Source organism: Molossus molossus, unplaced genomic scaffold (genome assembly GCF_014108415.1).
Source record: "Molossus molossus isolate mMolMol1 unplaced genomic scaffold, mMolMol1.p scaffold_m16_p_10, whole genome shotgun sequence".
Classification (NCBI taxonomy): domain Eukaryota; kingdom Metazoa; phylum Chordata; class Mammalia; order Chiroptera; family Molossidae; genus Molossus; species Molossus molossus.
In genome coordinates this window covers 97,067,216-97,093,273 of record NW_023425345.1, presented here as the reverse complement: position 1 = coordinate 97,093,273, position 26,058 = coordinate 97,067,216, and the positions used below count along the sequence as shown (strand labels likewise).

General features: G+C 35.2%; 1 protein-coding gene across 15 annotated transcripts in view; it reads right to left on the bottom strand.

The window, feature by feature from the left end:
* CDK8 (cyclin dependent kinase 8) overlaps positions 1 to 26,058 on the bottom strand; it is a 136,427-nt gene that overhangs the window by 32,952 nt on the left and 77,417 nt on the right. For 11 of the 15 annotated variants that reach the window (XM_036251654.1, XM_036251638.1, XM_036251640.1 and 8 more), the window contains 2 exons: positions 20,529 to 20,639; positions 15,561 to 15,701 (listed from right to left, as the gene is read on the bottom strand). Coding sequence is in view for 14 of the 15 variants with exons in the window: in XM_036251638.1 (XP_036107531.1) it covers positions 15,561 to 15,701; positions 20,529 to 20,639 (252 nt within the window). In the remaining variant the exon portion in view is untranslated. Of the gene's footprint in view, positions 1 to 15,560; positions 15,702 to 16,398; positions 16,471 to 17,648; positions 17,668 to 20,528; positions 20,640 to 24,303; positions 24,383 to 25,366; positions 25,483 to 26,058 lie in introns of those variants that run through there. The other 4 variants (XM_036251652.1, XM_036251651.1, XM_036251642.1 and 1 more) reach the window with 4 other exon arrangements.

Genomic DNA, 26,058 nt, shown 5'->3' with positions numbered 1-26,058 from the left:
ATAGTCACTTATTATTACTATCAAGTATTGTGTACTGCACATAATTATATGTATGCTTTTATGACTGGTAGTGCAAAAGGCTTGTTTACGCTAGTATCACCATAAACACATGAGAAATATGTTGTGCTGTGACTTATAATGGCTACAACAATTTTCAGCTCCATTATAATCTTATGGGACCACCAACACAGTGACCCACAGACCAGAATCATGGGTTCGATTTCCGGTCAAGGGCATGTACCTTGGTTGCAGGTTCGACCCCAGCCCTGGTTGGGGTCGTGAGCAAGGCAACCAATCGATGTGTCTCTCTCACATCGATGTTTCTCTCCCTCCCACTCTAGCTAAAAAAATCAATGAAAAAATATTCTTGGGTAAGGATTTAAAAAAAAAAAAAATTTCAATCAGAAATGAACATTTTAAATTTTGTCAAACTGAATATTGAATTTTGCAAAAGTTTTAGTTACAACTACTGTTATAACCATAGTGTTAGTCTCTTAGCACTACTGATATGGTGAATTGTTAGTACATTTACAAATATGGAATCCTCCTCGCATGCTTGAAATGGGCTTCATTTAGTTATAGCATAGTCTTAGGCTTTTAATGTCCCATTGAATCCTATTTGCTAACATTTGTTTAAGATAGATGCATAAATATTTACATGTGACACTGGTCCAGGGTTATAGACATTATCTTTATCAGGTTTGTGTTAGTGTTATGCTTTCTTCCTACAAAATTATTAAGGAAACTTTATTTTCCACTAACTACTATAGAATAGTTTATGTAATGCAGGATTATGTTATTTGAGGGTTAAAACAACTGTGAAACCATTTTCGTGTTACATTTTTAAAGATAGCCAGCCCTGTGACAAATGTCTTTATTTCTTCTATAGTTACTGGTCTACTTAGTTTTTCTACCTCTTCTAGGGCCAATTATAGTAATTTGTACTTTATTTCTAAATGCTTATTTAATCCAGGGTTTTGCAGAACACCAGTAGTTCAATAACCACTAAAGAAATTTAAATGGTAGTCAAAAATCATCCATCCCCACTTCAACACACCAGAATCAGAGTTGTACAGATGAGTTTTACCAACCTTTCAAGAATAATTCCTATATTATACAAATTATTCCCAAGACTAAAATCATTTTCTGAAGCTAATATAATCATAACAAAATAGAACAAAGACAGTATACAAACAGAAGATTACTAACCACTCTCACTTGTGAATATAGACAGAATGAAATATTAGCAAAGGAAATCCAATAGTGACTGAAAAAGAAATCAAGACCAAGTAGTGCTGATCCCACTAATGCAAGATGGTTCAACTTTAAAAAAACAAAATAAAACCTTATAAATATGTTACCACATTAACAGATTAAAGAAAATAACCATATGATCATCTCAAATGATGCAGAAAAAGCATTTAATAAAGTTCACTCTTGATTTAGAAACAATTAATTAGATATAGAGGAACATCCTTTTTTTTTTTTTTTTATCTTCACCCGAGGACATTTTTCCATTTTTCGTTCAGGTAGAGTGGGAGGGAGAGAGAGGAACAGATAGAGAGAGAAACATCGATGTGAAAAGAACACACCGAGTGGCTGCCACCCGCACGACCTACCACGGCTGGGGACAAACTGCAACCGAGGTACGTGCCCTAAGCGGGAACCGAACCCGGGTCTCTCAGGACCGCAGGCTGACACTCTAACTGCTGAGCCAAACCGGCCAGGGCGAGAGGAACATCTTTAACCTTATAAAAGATAGCCACCAAAACCCCAGAAGAAATATCATATATAATGGTGAAGCTTAAGAATTCTCATTAGAGACAGAAATAACAGTCTCAATTATTTGCCACTGTACTAGTAAATATATATTAACAATTTTTTATTACCAAATGACAAGAAAATTGCATTTCATAAATTCCAATTTTCACTTTCTTTTAAATTTTAACATTTCATAATCAGGTTGTGTCTTACAACCTCTGTGGTGTAACAGTCAAATTGGCAGCATGCTTTCTTTCTTAGTGACACATAAAACAATTCTGCAATTTTCAGCTTTCTAGTCTTTGCAGTTAAAAGACATAACATGATACGTTTGGGATAGATTTTGAGTGTATCAGTCTCACAGGTGGGAAGCTACTAAGAAATTTTAGGTAGGGGAATGACTGATTTACTTTTCAGAGGGATCATTCGATTGCTATATAGATATTAGATCATAACAATGTAAGACTATGAATCAGGAAGATCACTTGAGAATTTTTGCATTAATCCATATGGCCTGGATTAAAATAATATTAATAGAAATGATGAGAAGCAAAGCCTTGAGGTAATAAGTGAAGTCCAAAAAAATTCAACAGTGTAAACTGGAAGATGGAGATGGGAGATCAGATTATCGTAGGGCAAATAGAAATTAATGAAATGAACAAGGTGAGCCTGTACAGCTAGCAGTCCGGGAAGTCCACCTACAAAATCCAAATCATGTCCTGGCAGCAAAGAATTTTGGAATCTTGCATTAGTTGGCACCTGATTTATTGAACTGATCCAGGGATAGTGAGCTAGAACTGCAGAATCTCTGCCAGATTTGCCCTTCCTTTCATGGTTTACACTCCTGAAGCTTCTTGTCCCTGAAAATAAGCACTACAGTTTACTCTTCTTTGAGAAAAGACCCTGGTCAGAACACTGGGACCAATGGCCAACAGTACTATACTCAAATTTGAGTTACAGAGGGTCTTCCTGTAACTTGATCTACAGTGTTGAAGGTAGAGCTGACAAGAATCCATTTATTCATTCAATAAATTTATATTATACATACAATATTCTAGGTACTGATGATACAGCCATAAATAAAATTAATCAAGTTCCTTCCCCTAAGGAATTTATATTCCTAGAGCAACATGATGATGAAAGTAAAATGCACTTAGTGAACATTTATTGTGTGCCAGACACAGTCCTAATACTTCAGATGACTATTAAAAAGACAAAAATATAGGTAAGGGTCATTTTATATACGAGGAAAGTAACACAGAAAGGTAATACTTCCAAAGGTTACATAATTAAGTGGTGGAATGAAGGTTCATACAAATCACAGGCCCACAATAATAGGGGCTTATTTTTTCCTCCTTGGGTCATGATGATAGAAAATGATTATTCAGGGTAGAAAAAATAAGATCCTTAATTGTTCCCTACTATATTCAACTCTTTCTTATTTTTCTTCTTAATTTTTTGTTATTCTTCACTTCTTCCTACTTTTCACCTACTTCTTTTTATTTTCAGATTTCCCTCTTCTTCTTCACCATGAAGTCCCAGACAACATTTGATTTTACCGCCTTTGTGTTAATTTAATCAAGAGAAAGACAATACAAAACAAACTCAATCAAAAGAGGGGGATCAAAGGATGAGTGAGTGTCATGAACTCCAAATTTGTGACTTAACCTTCTAAGGCTTACAGCTGTGTAACAACAAATCTTTCCTAATAAGACAGAATGCTAGCCACTATCGGAGGTGATGAGCAGTAACAGGATTATTATCTGCTGCAGATATTCCAAGAATTAATCACCACATCATGCAAGGGATGGGAATGGTCAGGTCACTTCTAAGATACCTTCCAAGTTATGGTCTATTAGTCTATAAAGTTAGGGAAAACAAAATATGATTTTCACTTCAATGCCATATTTATATGAGTTGAAAAATCAGTAGCCTGTATTTACCTTTCATATTTTTGTTAAATAGGCATCTTGAACTGTACTAACCTGAATTACAAGCCTATCTGTGATTTGAAAAGACTACAAATTCAGAGCTGAAACGAATCTTAGATTCAGACATCTATTTTAGAACAGAAAGTTAGGAATCTTCAGATTATATACTACTTAGAGTATTGTATCTACAGCATGATATAAATCTGAAGGCAAATTATATATAAATTAAATAATTAAACATGAACATAGGTAATTATAACAAAGTGATACTGTATAAAGTAAAATCCAGCTGTCTGAGGTTAGGTAACTTTAATAAAGAAATATTTTTTCAATAGTTAATTCAATAACTAGTGCTCATTTAATAGTTAATTGTGCATGAGGAAAGAGCTTTACTAAATCTAAATTAAAATTCCTGTGTTGATTAGAAAAACATTTATAAAAATCTACACAAAATCTTGAACTTTTATGTTGAACTAACTTTGAAATATGGCTAGCTGCTTGTGCTTATTTCAGTTAGAAGACTTATTTTACCCCTTGTTTGATCATTTTTCATTTGCTTGTATCCAGTAAAGTGATATGGTTGCCAAACTGAAAAAGACTTAATGAAAGATGTATGTGGCCGTGGGCACCAGTGACTTAAAACATGTTTAGATAACTTTAGCTGAGGTAAGAGAAAACCTAATCTAATACGTTCTGTCTTTAAAGATTAAATTACTTTGGCAAATGTTTAAAACTCTGGGATATTATATAATACTCTCAGGCCTGAGTCTATTATTAAAAAGTTGGACTGAAATATTGATTTTATATGCTTTTTCAGAGTATCATTTAGAGAATTCTGAAATCTTTTTTGGAAAACCTATTTCTGACTACAAACAGTATATTCTCTTTTGCTAATGTAAGAGTTTTTAAAGGCCAAAAGAAATAAAGTGGTGGTGGGCAGGTGCTACACCATTAACATCATATATAATAAGCCAATAGCCTGTATCAGATGTGTAGGCAGAGACTGGTGAATTCTTGTCTCCAAGAATACAACTCAAAAGTCCTTTAAACAAAATCACCCCAAATCTGCCCCATCTTTAGAAACATTACTCTGGATGATAGTAAATTTTGTTTATAAAAATGGGAGCAGTTATGTAAATTGCATAATGATGTATCACATCAATTATGTTAAAAACTGAGAAAAGATACATCTAACTTACAACTTAGATATCCCTCTACTTCTGGTTAATTTTCAGGACCACCGAGAAATATTATCTTAAACTCCACTGAAAAGAACACAACTTGATGAGATTATTTAGAATAGCCAACCATTCTTGATTGGTGAGAAATCTGACTAAAAAGATTCTAGCATTGTGCTAATAAAGTATCTAAAATACATTCGGAATCTAAAGAAAAGTAGACTAGAAGCAATATGCAAACCAAATAACAGTATTTTTAATATGAACTTGTAATCTACCCATATAAACATAAATAATATTTGCAGTTGTGCCATTTAGTAAAATTAAGTGGAAAACATTTTGTTATTTACAAATAATACAACACAGTCCATTGTGTGTGCTCAATATCACTATCAAAATCAGGCAAATATAGGATTTATCAAGAAACTAAATGGATTGTTCGCAGATACTTTCGAGAAGGAAAACTACCCAATTGCTCATTTAAGTAAACGTACTCTACAATAACCACCAGTCATAATGTTAACAAAATTAATGCAAACCTCATTTAAGTTTGCCTTAACCAGTTGTTATCAACAAAACCTGTGTTTTATCCCCAAGCCTAAATTTTATGGATGCAATCTCGTATGTTTTACTAGCTTCACAATTAAACAAGAAAATTAGAGTAAATCCCAGGAGTTCCCAATAAATGAAGCAAATCACAAGTAATAAACAATGATTAAACCTGGTAATTACAAAGCATTTTTCTTCCAAGAAGCTGTGTTTTAAAGAAAACATACTTAATTTGATCTCAACACTTACTTCAAGGAAGCTAATTCACAGAGAAAGGGCAAAACAGTGAGAACAGAGGCCATGAATGCAGGTTCCTTTCTTCCTAACTGTTCAATTACATTGTTGCTTTTATCTCTTTCAGCACATGGATATTCTTAGGTCTTTTCCACTTGTTTTTTATTTTTCTCCTAAAGAATTTACTGACCCTTCTTTTTTAGGCATAAAGTATATTCATGGCCTTTTATTTTCAATAGCAATCTTCTTTTAACATAAAATACACTAAACCACATTGAATATTTTGTGTAAACTTTATTAATAGATTAAATCGACATTTTCCTCAGTTTTTTATATATATATTTTTTATTGTTGACAGTATTACAGATGCCCCCCATTTCACACCTTTGTCCCCCTCCACCCAGCTCCCACCCCACCCCAGGCCTCCACCCCACTACTGTCTGTGTCCATGGGCTATGCATACATGTATATAAGTTCTTTGGTTACTCTCTTCCCATTCCCCACTCTCTGAGATCTATCAGTCTGTTACACATTTTTTTCCCTGATTATAACAATAATATATATTAACTACACATTATCCAGACAATTTAGAAAGGTATTAAAAGAAAAAAATGAAACTTGCCTCAAATTCTCCCATCCATATATAAACTCTACCTAGAAAAATATATACCATAAAGGGCTTTATTCAAAATGATTTTATAATCAATGTCAAGAAGTTTGCATAAAACAATAAACTACTTATAATACTAAGTATTTTCTAAAGATTTAACTAAGTTTTTCCCTTGGTGTTCTCTTTTCCTAACAGTAGCAAGTAGGTTTGGGGAGAGAGTCTAGTGCAGTGGCTTTCAAACCTTTTGAACACAATCCATAGAAAAAAATCATTTAATATTATATGACCATATCCACATATAAACATACGTCATTAAACAGAAGTTTCATGAAACAACAATTTCCGTTAACACATTCGATGTACTCTGATATTTTCTCTGTCAATAAAGAAATAAAAGGCTGGTTGTGTTGTGTGATTTCCCAACTCACTTACGGCTTATGATCTGCAATTTAAAAATCATTGACCTAGAAGAAAATTCCTTAAATTTAGTGGTCCAGCTTGGTTAGAGTTCTCTAAGTAACCAGAATCAAGCCATTTAACTGTTACTCAGTTTTTCCACTTACTAGTTGTAGAGTTCAGTGGACATTAAGAAAGTGCACCACAAACAAACAAACAAACAAACAAACAAACAAAAAAACATATAATCATGAGGAAACATTGGTATTAGTAAGCAAAACTAATAAACAAGGCAATCTTTCACTCAAATACAAAGAATCCGATCCAAAATACCCCAATAATTCACCATGTTACCATCAGTATATAATAACATGCCTTGATAAAATAGGCCCTATACAATTAAGTTTAGTCCATGGTTCACTTCTGAGAGTTTAATCTTATTTAATGTAATGTTTGCTAGGAAACCAAAACATTCTTCACCAAGGACAGCTAAAGCCACACCAAGTGACTCCAAGTTACTCAGTATAATTAAAATAAACTGCAGGGCAGCAGCACTATCAGATATTTAGGAAAATAAGTCAGATTAAAGCTTTGAAATAGCTCCAGCCATCTTTTAATATGTTTAGCAGTAGCCCCCTGGGCTATTTCACATCATGCACTACTCACAGTAACACATTCCCACTGGGATACTCCCAAAGGAAATCTCTTTAGAGATTTATTTTCTAGGAAATTTTACTATGGCATAAAAAACTATTTTGAATTGGTTTAGGGCAGGAGAGACCAACTAGCAGATAGGTGCAATACTGCAAAACACTCCAAATTTCATATACAACCTTGTAATTCATCTTGAATGAAAAAAAACTATGATGAAAAATCATATTATAGTATATCTCACTTAATACTATCCTCCACTTAGTGCAACAAGGCAAAAATTCAACCCTATGTGTCTGGCAGTTTCAAGTTAATTACCACTATGATAAAATCATTAAAGCAATAATTAAAATAAAATTTTGGATATCAGATTTTTTATTTATTTTTTTATTTTTATTTTTTATTTTTTTTATCCTCATCCGAGGACATTTTTCCATCCTTTGTACAGACAGAGTGGGAGGGAGAGAGAGGAAGAGAGAGAGAGGGAAACATCGACGTGAAAGGGACACATCGAGTGGCTGCCACCCGCACGACCAACCAGGGCCGGGGACAAACTGCAACCAAGGCACATGCCCTTAGCGGGAACCGAACCCGGGTCTCTCCGGACCGCAGGTGGACGCTCTAACCGCTGAGCAAAACCGGCCAGGGCGGATATCAGATTTTTTAAAAAGAACATATTGCTCTGGCCGGTTTGGCTCAGCAGTTAGAGCGTCGGCCCACAGACCAGAGAGGCCAGGGTTCAGTTCCCACTAAGGGTACGTACCTGGGTTGCAGTTTGTTCCCACCCCGGTTGGGGTCGTGTGGGTGGCAACCACTTGATGTGTCTCTTTCACATCGATGTTTCTCTCTCTCTCTTCCTCCCACTCTATCTCAAGATAAATGCAAAAATATCGAGTGAGGATAAAAAAAAGGAACATATTGATGAGAAGTTGACATATATAGTAACAAAAATCAATGGCAAATAGGTCAGTCATATTAACTACTCCTTTACTCTCTATTAAGTTCCTTAGAAAATATGTCAAAAGCCCAAGTCTTTACTTACTACTTAGACGTCTGATTTACGTGTAAACCATTTCCATGGTCTGATATGCTGCACAAATATTTTCAACAAAAAGCATAAAATTCAGCCAGCAATTTAATGAACTAATAAATTAAAAAATGAACAACTATGAGCTAGGAATTATTTACACTGTGACTAGTGATGAACTGGTCAGTTAAACGCTGGATAAAAGTGAAATGCAAGCGCTGTCTCAGTGGTTAGAGCGCAATCCCGCCCCTGCACACAGAAGGGTTGAGTTTGATTCCTGGTCAAGGGCACATACCTGGGTTGCAGGTTCCATCCCCAGCCCTGGTTCAGGACCATGCAGGAAGCAACCAATAGATGTGTCTCTCTCATATTGATGTTTTTCTTTCTTTTTCTCTTTCTCTCCACTCCTCTCTCTCCCTTCCTTTCACTCTCTCTAAAAACCAATGGAAAAAAATATCCTTGGGTGAGGATTAAAAAAAAGAAATATGAGAATTGCAAATTCAGAATAGCTGGTATGTTTTTTTTTAATCCTCACCCAAGGACATTTTTCCATTTTTTGTTCAGACAGAGTGGGAGGGGGAGAAAGGAAGAGAGAGAGAAACATCGACGTGAAAGGGACACGAGTGGCTGCCACCCACACGACCAACCAGGGCCGGGGTAAAACTGCAATCGAGGTACACGCCCTTAGCGGGAACTGAACCCAGGTCTCTCTGGACCGCAGGCCGACGCTCTAACCACTGAACCTAATCGGCCAGGGCCAGAATAGCTGGTATGTTTAGGAGAAGGTAGGTAATGCCCCTTTATCTACAATTAAAGAATAATTTACACAGAAGGGACTTTAAGATGTTTTTGAAAAAAAAGTGAGGGATGTAAATGAACTATGATGGAGATGTTCTAACCTTAAGATTAAAGAAAAAAATGGGAAAAAATTAATGAAATAAAGAGAACATCAGAATAGATAAGTGAAGGGTCAGAAAATAGGTTTCGCCCTGGCCAGTTTGGCTCAGCGGTTAGAGCGTCAGCCTGCGGTCCGGAGAGACCCGGGTTCGGTTCCCGCTAAGGGCACGTACCTCGGTTGCAGTTTGTCCCCGGCCCTGGTTGGTCGTGCGGGTAGCAGCCACTCGATGTGTCCCTTCACGTCGATGTTTCTCTCTCTCTCTCCCTCCCACTCTATCTGTACAAAAAATGGAAAAATATTCTCAGGTGAGGATAAAAAAAAAAAAAGAAAATAAGTTTCACTGGGTGAAACAAAAACACTGGGTAAAGGAAGAGTGTGATAAAAGAGAGTAATAGATGAGTATCATTAGCTGAATGGTCTCTGAACTAACTGGTAACAGCTGAGTCCTTTCAGGTAGAAAGAAGGAGGCTGCAGAAAGGACTAAAATGTATGAACAGAAAAAGTTTTCTGTACTGTTTCAATGCAGTAAATCACAGCACAGATTAAGAGGATAGTAAAAAAGAAAAAATATAAGAGTATATATATGAGTCTGCAAATTTAGTGAAGTATCAGGTAATATCAGAAATGACCTATAGAAAATAACTGGAAGCCATTTTATTTCTGTTATAAATTAGTTCATTCACTCAACAAATATAAGTAATATTATATATACATATGTATTTTGCTAGGCATCGGGAGGGATAAAAATAATTATTAAGCCACACTCCTTGCCCTCAAGAGCTTATAATCAAATAAAGAACAGATTACCAAAACTAGTAAGTGCCCCATAAGCAGTTCAGAGTAACTGTTAGAGGATATTAGATGTAAACATTCTCTTTTCCAGATGGTGATGGGGGATTGGGGGCTGTGGTGCTTCAATGATGAGGTAGCTGGATGGAGTGAGTACAGCTTTAAAGGATGAACAGAATTTCATATGCATAAATGCATAACCAATGAACACATACAGTAGTGCGGTGAAAGAGGGCAGCAGGGGAGGGGGCACGCTCAGGAGTGGGGAGGAAGGGGGTCAATGAGGGAAAAGAGGAGGGACATCTGTAATACTTTCAAAAACAAAAATAAATTTAAAATAAAAATAACATAAAAGAATGAAGAGAATTTCAAATGCTGGAGATGAAGGTAGGAGGGAATTCAAGCAGGCAGGGCTAGCTCTGGGTTGGCTGAAACATAAGCATAAGGAGATGGAAGAAAAAGAAATGGGAGCCAGACTCCACTGTCAGTCTTCACTCCAATTCACAAATATTAGCATGCATATTTACTTGACAGTGTTTTTGAGTTAATTTATCACAGAATTTTTCCTAGTAAGAGAAAAATTAATTGACTTAGAAATTTATTTCACACACTGCACAAGAAAACCATTCCTAAATTTAGTTTTATAAAATATAATTAGTTCTACTGAAAGAGGCCAGACAGTAAGTGAATTGGCTGGATGTCCTCAAAATGGTCACAACAGAGGCACTGGTAGTGAATACTTTTCATGCCCTTGCCAATGTGTTTTCTTTTCTTTTCTTTTTTTTTTTCAGATAGAGTGGGAGGGAGAGAGGGAAGAAGAGAGAGAGAGAAAAACATCAACATAAGAACATGAGTGGTCGCCACCCACACGACCACAACCAGGGCCGGGGACAAACCGCAACCAAGGTACGCGCCCCTAATGGGAACCGAACCAGGGACTCTCTAGTCCGCCGGCTGACGCTCCAACCGCTGAGCTAATCTGGCCAGAGTTGCCAATGTGTTTTCTAAAAATTATTTTCACAATTTTTTTAAAACTTTTTTTTCTTTATTGAGTTGGGAGAGAGGAAGGGAGAGGGAGAGATTGACTGGCTGCCTCCTGCATGCCCCACACTGGGGATAAGGCCCACAACCTGAGCATGTGCCCTGACCGGGAATCAAACCGGTGACCTCTTGGTACATGGGTGGATGCTCAACCACTGAGCCACACCAGCCAGGCGCCAATGTGCTTGTAACTTAACACAAGAGGACTAACTTTTCAGAAGTGTCAGACACCACTGTCAAATCAAACCTTGGCTTCTTACACAAAAATATCAAATATGACTTGGATATTTCATGTCTTTTCATTTGACTGGACTCAGAAAACCACCAATCTCAATTCAATCAGCCTAAGACTTCAAACCTTTCCTTATTTTGAGTCACTTAAATATATTTTTATTCAAAGTTTTCATTAAAATTTCATACTTAGTTCCTTTTTATAATACCAGGTAAAAATTCTTCATAGTCCTTAAACCAACACTCCTGTTTTATATAAGCAGGTAAGCTGGGGGGGAGGGGGACCTGAAATAACTTGTCCCACATGACATCAACTGGTGCCTCTGTTTACTCATTTATATAGGATGGCAATGTCATGGTGCCCAGGTATCTGGTCAAACATTATTCTGGATGTTTCTGGATAAGTTTTTGGATAAGATTAACATTTAAATGGACTCTGAGTAAAGCCGATTACCACCCCCCTCACCCCCCCATAATGTGGGCAGGCCTCATCCAATCAGTTGAATAGCTTAATAGAAAAAAGCTGATCAAGAAAGAATTCTGGCCCTGGCCAGTTTGGCTCAGCGGTTAGAGCATCGGCCTACAGTCCAGAGAGATGGGGTTCGGTTTCCACTAAGGGCACGTACCTCGGTTGCAGTTTGTCCCTGGCCCTGGTTGGTTGTGTGGGTGGCAGCCACTCGATATGTCCCTTTCATGTCGATGTTTTTCTCTCTCTCTCTCTTCCTCCCTCCCTCCCTCCCTCCCGCTCTATCTGAACAAAAAAATGGAAAAATGTCCTTGGGTGAGGATAAAAGAAAGAATTCTGCCCCTAGACTGCCTTTGAACTCAACTGCAACCCTTCCCTCAGGCCCACCCAACTGATACACAGATATTGTAATTTTCTAAAACTAAAAGTTCAGTTTGGATTCTTAAATTGTCTCACAAAAATAAATACTGTGTTTCCTTTCTGACTCATTTTTCTTAAAACATCCACACATATGCACTTTTTATCACTTTCAGCCCAACAAGGGCTCCAGAATTATTAAACCTCCATCAAGGATGACAGACCCCAATTATTGATCTGCTACTATGGGATAATTAATAGTAACTAAAGCTTTATTTATTAAATAGATTAATTGTTAAAGTTTAACTTCACATGTCAAACAAAAAACTTCATAACTCTACCATCTCAAATCAGTATTTCTATTAATAACAAAGTCAATTTTATTAGGCAAAAGCTTCAATAACACTTTGGGATATTATTAGAATCGTATTTTTTTGGGAGTCTGTGCCAATTATCCAAATTAGTATGAAATTTCTTTTAGTAAGTTGGAAACTCAATCAACAGGTTCAATTTATAACATTAGAAATCTATGTAGATCTGTTAAGGTCAGTATTACTACATTTCATCTAAAACTGACCAAAAAAAGAATATAATTAATTATTACTTATATTTATTCTTATAGGGTAAATATTTCATCTGCAAATAACAATAAAAAGTCATGTTTGACATCTTATGAAGGGTATTCTTCAGAGTAAATTCTTTATTACTACATATATTAATATCTCATGTAGCTATAGTTGAAAAAGTATGTACAGTTGTCCCTCACCACTGTATGCTTCGACTTTCATGGCTTCACTCTATCGGTTTTTTCAAATACATTCATTAAAAAGTTGATTGAGCCCTGGCCAGGTTGTCTCAGAGGTTAGAGTGTTGGCCTGCAGTCCAGAGACACCCAGGTTTGGTTCCCACTAAGGGCATGTACCTCAGTTGCAATTTGTCCCCAGCCCTGGTTGGGTTGTGCAGGTGGCAGACACTCGATGTTTCTCTCTCTCTCTCTCTCTCTCTCTCCCTCCCTCCCTCCCTCCCTCCCGCTCTATCTGAACAAAAAATGGAAAAATATCCTCAGGTGAGGATAAAAAAATGTTGATCGAGACAGTGAAAATGATACAGCGTGCACTCGGTTGTGTGAATTAATTATACACCCCTGTATTATAATTAAAATTAAAATGACTATATGTATGGACTGCAGGCCTATGTATTCGAGCACCCCAGGAATCCTTCAATGCCAGGTGCAACCACTAGAGTCTGGAACAGATTAATCGTGATAAACGAGGGACGACTGTAACATCAAAACACCAAAATTTAATTTTCAGTTGGCAGAACGGTTGGCACATTAAAAAAACAACAACATGAAAATGAGTCTTTGCTTTAGGAACTGAAGAATAATTCAAGAGTTAGACAGCTGAACCAGTAAGATGCAAATTAGGGGCAGAGGTTATGCTTACATGACAATGGTTCAGTAAGCCTGTGTGTGTCTACGATGCACAGAAGGGTTAGGTGTTTAGAAAGAGCACTAAGAAGTCATGCACAGACAATACAGGAAATCTTACTCCAAATAAGGAAATCAAAGGAGGTAGCAGTAGACAAACAATATATTCCAGTCAGGAAACTATTCTGGATGAAGAGATTACTAAACAGATAGCAGTGGCATATCAAGAGGGGTAAAGGAGTGGGAGTGGTCTGCCTCAGCTGAAGAGAAATATTTTATCACTGATATTGTCCAGAATTGCCAGCATATGGTGACAATAAACACTACTTTTAGTCTGCTTCATTATTATTTTAAAATCATCTACAGATAGTACATGCCTCTGTTGCCTGCACCTTGGGTGCACTGCTCCCATCACATCCAACTCTTGGTACAGCACTAACAACACAGATGACTAAAACAACCTGTGAAACGACCTGTTTTACACTATCCCTATGTCAAAGAACTTGTTTAAACCACAGCAACAGAAAGCTTTCCCAAAAGAGAAGTAAAAGAAATTAGACTTCATAATTATATTTACTACTGTAGTTATTATTACTGTAAAGTGGTTCAAGTACAAAATACAGTAACATAAAAACTTAAATACTGGTTTAAAAATCAGCTTGTATTCATCTAATAAACATACACATTTTAATGATGAAAATATAATTTACATTAAAATGTAACATTATTTTAGCATAATTAACTCTGTGGGGGGATAAAATGACCTTTAGACCAGACTTCATTCTTTTAGAGAGCATAAAAAAGATCAATAGCTCAAAAGTAATTTTTCCCTATGTTAACTCTACCCCCTAAAAGCTGAAATTTTTATCTTCATAAAGACTAAAATAATTTCTCATTTCTGTTTTGTAAATACACTATTTTGTAAATAAAATATTCTAATACTAATAAATAGAAAGTTTGCATGAGGAAAGAAGTTCTTTCAACCAAATTTCTGACATGTTATCGGTCTTAGTCTAAATGCTTTCTAGGTATGAGAACTGAACATGAAATAACTACCATTAAATGTATTTCAAGGAGATTTATTGAAGACCGATGAAATACAATACTGCAACACCTGATTTGAAGGCCAGAGATTAAATGCATTAAATATAGAGCAGCTTGGAAAGAATATCTGCATGAGTGCAGATCAGCTTTACCTCAAAGTCTGCAGGGTTTTCCCCCCCCACACACATACATGAATAGAGACCAAATCATCATTGCCAGCACTGTGTTTATAACTGCTTGAAATGGAGGCAGTGCTGTAAACCTTACTATTGTTACTACCTTCACAAAGAACAACAAAAGCACAACAATGTGATTATGCAATAAGCAAGGGGAATTTGAGGTTTAAATAATTGAAGTCTATTAAGATTTAATAAACAATGAACAATTTCATGTTAGATGGGTTAAAAAAAGAGGCATAAACTATTATGCCACACAAAATAAAAATAAAAAAGCCAACTTCTGAAGTTTCTAAATCCTTAAAATTTAATGCACCTTAACATGGCAAGGTTTCTCAATGATGTACTCAATTTTAATTAACAAAGACCTAGTGGTCATAAGACTGCTACTAATATAGTGGATTAACATCTCCTCTTCTAACAGGGAACTTAGCAAGCAGTAGGCTCCAAGTTTTATTTTCAAGTTATTCATAAATGTCAATTTCTAGAGCTTGCCTGGCATCTAATAATCAATGTAAAGCAAACCAATGCTTTATTTACAGACTTAAGAAAAGGGCAAAAGCTTAGGAAAAATATGCCCTCTTTGACCTCTTCAGTGGACGACAGCTAGTGTACATCAGAGAAGCAGGACAATATATGAACAGCTCAAGGCCAGGATGTTGAGACTGAGGCAATCCCACTCCCTCTAGAAGGTTTACAGGCCTATTAGCTCCGATTATCTAGACACAACTAAAAAATAATCCAAATATAAATGCATCTTTCTTGCTTAAACTTAAGTACATATCGACTTACCAAATCCCTGTGCAACACCCAGTTAGCATGCAGGTAGTGAATCCCATCTAGAATCTGGTATAATAGTGACTTCACCATTCCCCGAGGTAACTGAACTGGCTTCTTATTTGCTTTAGAAGCTCTGTGAAACTTGATTATATGCTGGGGGAAAAAAAAAAAAGAAAGATATCACCAGACACTTTAAAGAAAAGAGGAAAACATCATCTGATATATAATATTTTCCTAACAAAAAAAGAAACACTTAGGGAGTCCCCAAAATACTGACAATATAATTTCACATTCTGCTGAATAACAACTTATAAACTTCCTAACAACTGGAGCTAAAATTTCATTTCCTACGCATATGATAGTGTCTCACAAAATAAATGATTACAACAGAGAAGGAGAAAATAATGTAAATTTATTTTAAAGTATAATTAAAAGTTACTTTTAGAGTATACTTAACCCTTGTTTATCTGATAGAAAATTTTCCAGAACAGAATCGTTTTTTTTGTTTGTTTGTTTGTTTTTCCTGTAGTGATTAAATGAAAAGAAAACCACAGAACAAATCTTGAGAGACATTTCTGGCAGGCTTATAAAGCATAGATGTGGTATCTACTTGTGATATATAGGTTATAAAGAAAGAAAATGAGGAAATATTTTAATAAAATGTACTGAAGCACAAAGAAATAACATGTAAATGACCAGTTCACACTGGAAATACTTAGAAATATGAAAAATTCATATTAAAAAAAGCCATTACCATCCATCAAAGCTTTCTAGGTATAGTGTTAATGGACATCTAGGAATACACAAGACCACTTTATAAACAGAACAATCACTTTAGAAATAAATGTACCTCGACAGAAATAAGATCCAATGTTTCAAACTCTCTTGACAGGCTTCTTGATTCTAATTAAAGCACTCTTAACTGCAAGAAAATCTAGAAGTCAGCTGCAGTAAATTTGACTGTGTGCACCACTGTGCGTATGCACAGCAGCAGACTCTTGAAACTAGTAAACATTATTAAAACAGGAGTGAGATATTTAATATTATAAGTTAAAATTTTTACTTTGTATTTTCTTACGATATAGAAAGCAGAAGAACAGATAAGGAATAACTAATGATTAACGAGTGAAAGTGTTTTACTTTCTAAAGAAAAAATATACAGTGAAGACTACCTGGTGGAAAGGTAAAGTGTATGATTAATCTATGTTATATTAGTAGCATTACATTATTGTAATTTTCATCTCAGTCATTTTTTTACTCAAAGAATTGAAGAGCAAGCACACAAAATAATCTAGACTGTTTTGTCACCTAAGAAATGATGTGGCAATCAAGTCTGTTCAGCTTGGGGAGAGCTAGTGGCTTTCAGAGCTTAATAAAAGTAAATTAAAATACATTCTCTTTTAAAAACTTAAAACCTGCCAGAGTAAGAACGAAAAGAACACATATGGAGGGGAGGGGAGATAATCAACTGACGTCACATACATTTCTTCAGTTAATGTTTTATTTTTTTTATCTTTATTTTTTTATCCTCATCTGAGGACATTTTTCCATTTTTTATTCAGATAGAGTGGGAGGGAGAGAGAGGAAGAGAGAGAGAGAGAGAGAGAGAAACATCGATGTGAAAGGGACACATTGAGTGGCTGCTTCCCGCACGACCAACCAGGGCCAGGGACAAACTGTAACCGAGGTACCTGCCCTCAGCGGGCACCGAACCCAGGTCTCTCTGGACCGCAGGCTGACGATCTAACTTCTGAGCCAAACTGGCCAGGGCTTCAGTTCATGTTTTCATTAGGGTGTTACAAGTCCCCATTTTACCAACATTTTATAACTACAAAAACCACAGTATGGACATTTCTTTGCTTTACTTTTCTTAAAGATCTATACAAATACGGGGTATGTATACCATGAAATTTCACTAACATCTAAGTGATATTATAAATGACTCTCTACCAAAACTGTTTTCCGGATACCCTCTGCTGCCTTATACTCCAGCTCATTCATTTCAATATTCCAATTAAAATAAGAAAACAAAATAAAGGAGGTTTTAGCAAACTGAATTATCATTTGGTTTTCATTAAAATGAACATTAAAAACACTTACCTGTCTTAAAAGAGTATTAATAAGATGATGATAAAGCCAATGTTGATTATCTATACACATCTGGCAACATTAAATACAGTATAATTTGTGAAAGTATAATTACTATACCTATGTGTAAAATAAAATATCAGGTACCAACATTCTAGAAATCACACTGAATATTGTTATCTCCTATGCTCAACTATGTTTATGTTTATAAACCAGCCTGGAAATTTTCTTATAAATTGAAATTATATTTGAGTTTATGTTAGGCTTGAGTATGCTGAGTGTTCAATTCAATGTTGGCTACTGGTTTAATGAATTTTTATTAAAGGAACCCCAATCTGATTTTACCAGATTTCTTTTAAATGAACAAAAGCTAACAGTAAAAGAAAAAAAATATTTACAATCTGCATGAACCTTGGACAATAATTTCACAAAACAGAAAATTTCAAGTGTCTATATTCTGTTTGAAATAATTCCAGATAATTTACAAAAGCAATTTGAATCATATTACATTTAGTCATGGAAAACTGAAATGTATAAAGAGTGAAATTTTTTTAAAAATCTGAAAGCATATGAAAATCAGATAAACTTCCATTTCTGAAATCTGTTAAAGTTAAAGTTATATAAAGGAGGCTAATTTTGAAAATCAGCAAAAGAGTTTGAAACTACTTTACTATTTTTGAATGTGAATTTAATGTGCTTGGTTTATTTCAAAAGTTTGTATTTATAATTACAAACTAGAGTTGAATGAAAAATATGTTATTTTGAAAATGAGTCAGGATATTATAATCTCTTATGTATCAATATTTATACAGGATGGGGCAAAAGTAGGTTTACAGTTTTGAGTACGAGAAACACAGATCTTATTCTTTTTTTTTTTTTAATCCTCACCTGAGGACATCTTTTCCATTTTTGCTCAGAGTGGGAGGGAAAGAGAGGAAGAGAGAGAGAGAGAGAGAGAGAGAAACATCGACGTGAAAGGAACACATCGAGTGGCTGTCTCCCGCACAACCCCAACTGGGCCGAGGACAAACTGCAACCGAGGCATGTGCCCTTAGCTGGAACCGAACCCGGGTCTCTCTGGACCGTGGGCCAATGCTCTAACCACTAAGCAAAACTGGCCAGGGCAGATTTTATTCTTGTATTATTTATTAATCAGTGTATTTGTTTCCATACAAACAACTGTAAACCTACTTTTGTCATACCCTGTATTTTCTTTTTTATCTCAATAAATGAACAATCATAATAAATTTAGCAAATATAGACCAGTATGCAAAACACAGTGAAGTGTTTAAAGATCTTATTACTTTCAAATATCAGAAAAAAATATAGTTCACAGTAGTGAAGTAGCTGTTAATAAATTAATGTAGTCCGGCTGGTGTGGCTCAGTGGTTGGGCAACGACCTATGCACCAAGACGTCGCCCGTTCCGATTCTCAGTCAGGACACATGCCCAGGTTGTGGGCCCGATCCCCAGAGGGGGGCATTCAGGAGGCGGCCAATCGATGTTCTCTCTCATCGATGTTTCTCTTTCTTTAAAATCAATAAAGGAAAAAAAATTTAAATAAATAAATTAATTAATGTAGTATGGGGTTTTTATTTACTTGTTTTTTAAACTGTAATCTGTGTTAAGATGTTCTTTACACATAACTGATCAGGATTAAAGTTTTGTGAGTATGTTTCAAAATTATTTTGGCTATTCTGTTATATATTTTCATTATACACATATAAGAAAGTCTTATCCCCAATATGGCATTTAAATTTTTAAAAAATATAACCGTTACTTTTTTTTTTTTTTAATCCTCATCTGAGGACATTTTTCCATTTTTTGTTCAGATAGAGTGGGAGGGAGAGAGAGAAACATCGACGTAAAAGGGACACATCGAGTGGCTACCACCAGCACGACCAACCAGGGCTGGGGACAGGCTGCAACCAAGGTACATGCCCTTAGCGGGGGGCCAAACCCGGGTCTCTCTGGACTGCAGGCTGATGCTCTAACCGCTGAGCCAAACCGGCCAGGGCTGTAACCGTTATATTTAATAAAGGAGTCAAATTTTAGTTACTCCAGACTTTAATTAATAACAACTTTAAAAATAATCTTTTTAGTAAATGCAAAATACTGAGGTAGTTGTTTGTATTTCAGCTATTTAGAAAAACTGTATTTAAATTCTTAGTTTATAATAATTTTTGTCAAGATAGCACTTTTTCATTATATTAACTAAACTGTAAACTGGAATAACTTTGAGAATCTTCAAATATTTGAGTCTAGTTATCTAAAAATATTCTCATTATAGGTCAAACATAAAATATCTAAAAGCTGCAATAGAATCTACTTTCATGCTGATCTAACTTTGTAGTAGAGCTCTCTGCCACAAAGAAGTCTTGCTATAAAAGAATATGCCCAATTCTAGTAAGCGCAATATTGAATTTCTGCTGATGAAAATAGGAAATACATTAGAATACTGAATATCAATTGTGAATGTTTAATACATGATTAATAATAGTTTCCTACATTTGTATAGTACACTTAGTTTATAAAGCTTTTCGAATACAAAATTACTCGTCAGAAAAATCATGTACAAATGGCAAGAAAAGCATTACATTTTATAGATGGGGGAAACTACAGCTAGGCAGCAATAGAAAATACTTATTTTTACTCTTCAGGCTCTATTGTTTTTTTTGTAATATGTTACAAAGGTCAAAATAATAAGTTCAAAATGTAATACAAAGCAAACTACTCTAGCCTTGATAATACATAAACCACATTCTATGAAGTTATTTTTATTTTAAAATGTAAATCTCAGAGTAAGATTAGCTCCTAGATTTGTTTTTAGTCCCTCTTACTACACCCCTGACCGAAACTAGTGGCTCTAGGTCTACCAGCAATTCACCTTACCCAGAGGTCATGTTCAGCGTAGTCAAACAGAAGCCATACTTTCCTATCTGCATGAGACAGAAACACCTTTTGAAGAGAGATGACATTTGGATGCTTAAGCTCTCGAAGTAACTGCAAAACAAAGGAAATCCATTAAAAATCTTTGTCATAAAATGTTTGAAAAAACCCACACTGTTTGTAATTCAAAGGCAAACTCAATCCTAAAATCTAATCATTTGCAATCCTAAAAATCTAATAAGTACTCTCATAATTTTGAGATGTCCATACAGGTGCTTCAGTGATATATGAGGAAAAAAAAAAATCTGTGGGGAAAACAGTGAAAAGATAATATAGGAATAAATCTATCTTATTAAGGTGGTTTTTAATTTTGTTTTACTTTAATATTTTATTGCGGTAAAGTATATATAACATAAAAATAACCCTTTTAATAATTTTTAAGTATTCAATTCATTAGCATTAAGAGCACTTGCAATGTTGTGCAACCACTTCTACTATCTACTTTAGACTTTTGCATTATCCTAAATAGAAACTCAGTACCTATTAAACAATAACTCCCCATTTCCCTCTGCCCCTCAGCCACTGGTAACTTCTACTTTCTGTTTCCATGAACTTGCCTATTCTAGGTACCTCATGTAAGTAGAATTAAACAATATCTGTCCTTTCTGTGCCTGGCTTATTTCACTTAGCATAATATCTTTAAAGTTTATCCATGTTGTAGCATGTGTCAGGATTTCATTCCTTTTTATGGATGAATACATTCCTATGTATGTGCACACCACATTTTGTTTATCCATTCATCTGCTGATGAACAGACATTGTTTCCATATTTTGGCTGCTATGAATAATGCTGCTATGAACCCTGGTGTGCAGGCACCTGAGTTCTCTACTTTCAATTCTTTAGGTATATAACTAGAAGTGAAATTGCTGGATCATGTTATAACTCTTTAACTTTTTGAGAAACCACTACACTGGTTTTCACAGCAGCTATACCATTTTATATTCCCATCAGCAATGCATGAGGGTCCCAACTTCTCCACATCCTCACCACTCTTTTTTCTCTCTTTTTTTAAACAGCTAAATCCTAATTGGTGTGAAGTAGTATTTCATTCTGGTTTTGATCTGCATTTCCCTAGTGGTTAATGATGTTGAGCATGATTTCATGTGCTTATTGGTCATTTGTATATCTTCTTTGGAGAAATGTATGTGTGTATGTTCAAGTCCTTTGCCCATTTATGAATTGGGTTTTTGTTGTAGTTGTGGAGTTGTAATTCTTTATAAAGTCTAGATGTTAATCCCTTAGCAGATACATAATTTACAAATATTTTCTCCCACTCTGCTAGTTTATGTTTTGACATTACAAAACAATTGAACTAAAACCAATCTTTAGGTTGTAATTCTTTTTAAAATAAACTAATTAAAACATTAGAAAACACAGCATTCATCAAAATGAGAATCAAAATCTGTAACTCCATGAGATAACAGTACCTATTTTTTTAGGCATTTAAATTATGTAGTAAAGTTGATTAAACTTTTATAAGTTTTTTCATAAAACAATACATACAGAAGCATCCTAGTAGAACACATGTTCATGGGTTTAACCTTTCTCATCTCCTAGCAGGACATTCTTCTATCTAAAATCTTTTATCTCCTTATTTTATCTCATTTAATAACCAAAGTGGCCCCAATAATCCATCAGTTAAAAAGCACTTCCATCCCACCAGGCAAAAACACAAATAATACCAATAATGACAAGAAAAAACTTCTCATGAAGCCTGATATACTTATATCAGTTAAAACTTAACTTACACAGTGCCTCACAAATGTGTTCCTAATACATGACAGGCATGTGAGAATATCAAGGTCTTATGACTTCAGTACCTTTTATAAGAACATTGCCACCAAAACAAGAATCTATATAAATGCAATGGTAAAATCTCAGGGGCTCTAAAATAAATTCAGCCAAAAAAGAGAGACTATGAATAGATTATATATTAAGTCACTTATATTAACAATTACTCTCTAGAAAATGATAATTATTTTAGTCAGGAGCAAGATTAAATTCAAGTTATATATTTCTGCTTTTAGAATATAATTCCAAACTTATGAGACATTAGAGATTATGTACAAATCCTCAGATCTAAAGGCCAGTGTCTAAAAGTGACCATATCCTAATTAATAAATAAAGCAAAGATCCTAGTCACCTAGGATCATCCAGCTGGCTGAAAGAGCTAAATCTAGTACTAAATTCATCTCAGTACTGGGTCAGTGTTTTCTCCATTACCTCACAACTGAAGCACACTTCTTGGCTAGACAGCTATTTCAAGTCCTTTCTGGAAACTGGCAGGGTAGAAATTAACACAAACAAATGCCAAAGCTTTGGCAAAAGTTCTCTTCAATTATTAGAAACCTACATGTAAAGCTGTTCTTAGATATCTCCACAATTTCACCTCCAAGATGAGATTTAGCTCCTGTATTTAAAAAATAATTAAAAGCAGCAACCATTTTATTAAGCTCTTCCTAGCTGCCAAGTATGGTGCTAAGCATATGACACACATTATCTCAATCATGAATTAACCTATGAAATATGTATTTATATTACAGTAGACTCCCTTATCCTCGGTTTCACTTTCTGTGGTTTCAGATACCCACCATCAACTGTGGTCTAAAAATATTAAATGGAAAATTCCAGAAATAATCGCATGCAATTCTAAGTAGTGTGATGAAATCTTACACTGTACAGGCTGGGATGTGAATCATCTGCCTTGTCTAGCATATCCACACCGCATACACTACCCACCATTAGTCACTTAGTAGCCATCTCAGTTATCAGATCCACTATTTGGTATCACTGTGCCTGTGTTCAAGTAACCTTTATTTTACTAAGTAATGGTCCCAGAGCCATTTAGATAACTTTAATTACAGTACATTCTCATAACTGTTCTATTTTACTATTATTGTTGTTAATCTCTTACTGCGTCTAACTTGTAAATTAAAATTTATCATAGATAGGTATGTATAGGAAAAAACAGTACAGTTGACCCTTGAACAACACTGGTTTGAACTGCACAGTTCATAGATTTTTTTTCAATAAATACCGTCAATGTGTTTTCTTTTCCTTATGATTTTCTTAATGACATTTTGTTTTCTCTAGCTTACTTTATTGTAGGAATACAGGCTATTAGTTAAGTTTCTGGCGAGTCAAAAGTTATGTTCAGGCCCTGACCAGGTGGCTCAGTTGGTTAGAGCATCCTGATGTGCCAGGGTTGTGGGTTTGATCCCCTCCCCCATCACGGCGAATACAAGAATCTACCAATGAATGTATAAATAAGTGGAAATCAATGTTTCTCTCACCTGCCCCGGCACCACCTTTCCCTCTTTCTCTAAAATCAGTATTGAAAAAAAAAAAACAAAAAACAACATTATGCTGAAATTTTCAACTATGTGGGAAGGATAGGGGACAGCCCTAAACTCCATATTGTTTAAGGGTCAACTGAATAGTACAGGGCTCAGTACTATCTGTGTTGTTTTAGGTATCTAGTGGGGGAGCATATCCTCTTTGGATAAAGAGGGATTACTGGACTTCTATTTTACAAATGAGGAAATAGCAGTATAATGAGATTAAATAATTTGCTCAAGATCATATTCCTAGGTAAAATTAATTAACTTAAAAAATACAAAGCCAATACTCTGTGGCAAATACCAATACTTTCCCAAACCTAAAAACCGGGGGACTAGTTCTCTTTACAATCTACACAGAGATGTTTTAAATACATACTAGGTTGTGAACTGAACAATGGCAGGCATTCTGTCTTGCTTGGCATTGCCCTGCTAGCTTCTAGCACGTTGCCTGGCACCTGGGAGGCAGATATTAAGTATTTGGTAAATATATAAATATATGAATAAATGAATTATTATGTCTGAAGAAGTATTCTAGGCTCCTTACCATAACCCTATGAGATACTATTATTATTCCGATTTTACAAATGAGGAAACTAAAACAGGGAAATTAAGTAACTTGCTTTGGGCCCTTCAAGAGAGTTAACAAGTAAAGCTAGAATAAAACCTCAGGTAATCTAGCTAGGGTCTTAACCACTAGGGGCAATATTGTGAAGTTGGTGCTCTGACACTGTGGAAGCATTCTACAATTTTCATATCCAATATATAGAACTTCAGCATTTTATCACCCCATGGAGAGCCCTAATATATAAATGCCTATTTCTTAACTTCCTGAGTACTAAGATCACTGCTAAAAATATAAATATTTTAATACCTCATTTATAATAAACTTAATTCATTCTAATTGTGCCATAAAATATCATACTTAATCTGAACTTTTAAAGTAAAAACTGATTAATTATTAATAATATTTAAAACTAAAGTTTATCAATAAATACCACTGACAATGGTGAGAAAATAGGTTAAGAAAACCTGTAATTTTCTCAAAATGACATTGATTTCTAAAATTAAAAATTTTAGGAAACAAAAATAAATTCTAAATTTATGGCATAAGTATGATAGTTGAGTTAAAATTACTATATAAGTATATGGAAAATTATTCCAAAATTTATTTCAATTTTTTAAAGAGCTGTGGAACCTCTTCTTTAATAGAATTCTTGAAAATTAATTTTAAAAACTGAGGTGTTCAGATTAAAGTAGATGAGATGTGGAGCCTTAAAAAGAAAGCCTGGAAGTTTACCTCTGCTGCCCTAGCTTCCCTATCCCAGCTACAAGGCAGCCTCTGGGAATAAGGAGGGTCCACTAAAGCACAATTGGAAAACCAGTATGCTAAACAATTACAGCTCACAAGAAATTCTGGAAACACAAAACAAACCACTTACAATACAGTGAAGATGAAGATATGCAATGCTCTTCACTTTGGTAGAAATTCTCAAGAGTTCTTTTCTTCCTCCCTTCCCTTTACAGTTACTAACTGAGCAAAGATTGTGTGTCAGACCTAGTACACATGGTGGAGAAACGTGTAACAGTTTAGTGGGGGTAGAAACAACAAATAGAAAATAAGTAAATAAATAAAAAGAAACTCCTTATAGGCATTAACTGAAATAAAGAATAATTTATACAGATTCAATAGTAGAGTACGTATATCCAAGAAACAAACCATCAATTTGGAATATAAGGAAGCAAAAAATGCCCAATCAGAACAGCAAAAAGAAAAAAGAATCCAAAAGAATGAGGATAGTGTAAGGAGCCTCTGGGACAACTTCAAGCGCGCCAACATTCGCATCTTGGGGGTGCCAGAAGGAGAAGAGAGAGCACAAGAAATCGAAAACCTGTTTGAAACAATAATGGCAGAAAATTTTCCTAACTTGGTGAAGGAAACAGACATACAAGTCTAGGAAGCACAGAGAGTCCCAAACAAGATGAACCCCAAGAGGCCCACACCAAGACACATCATCATCAATATGCAAAAGGTTCAAGACAAAGAGAGAATCTTAAAAGCAGCAAGAGAAAGGCAGCTAGTTACCTACAAGGGAGTTCCCATAAGGCTGTCAGCTGATTTCTCAAAAGAAAC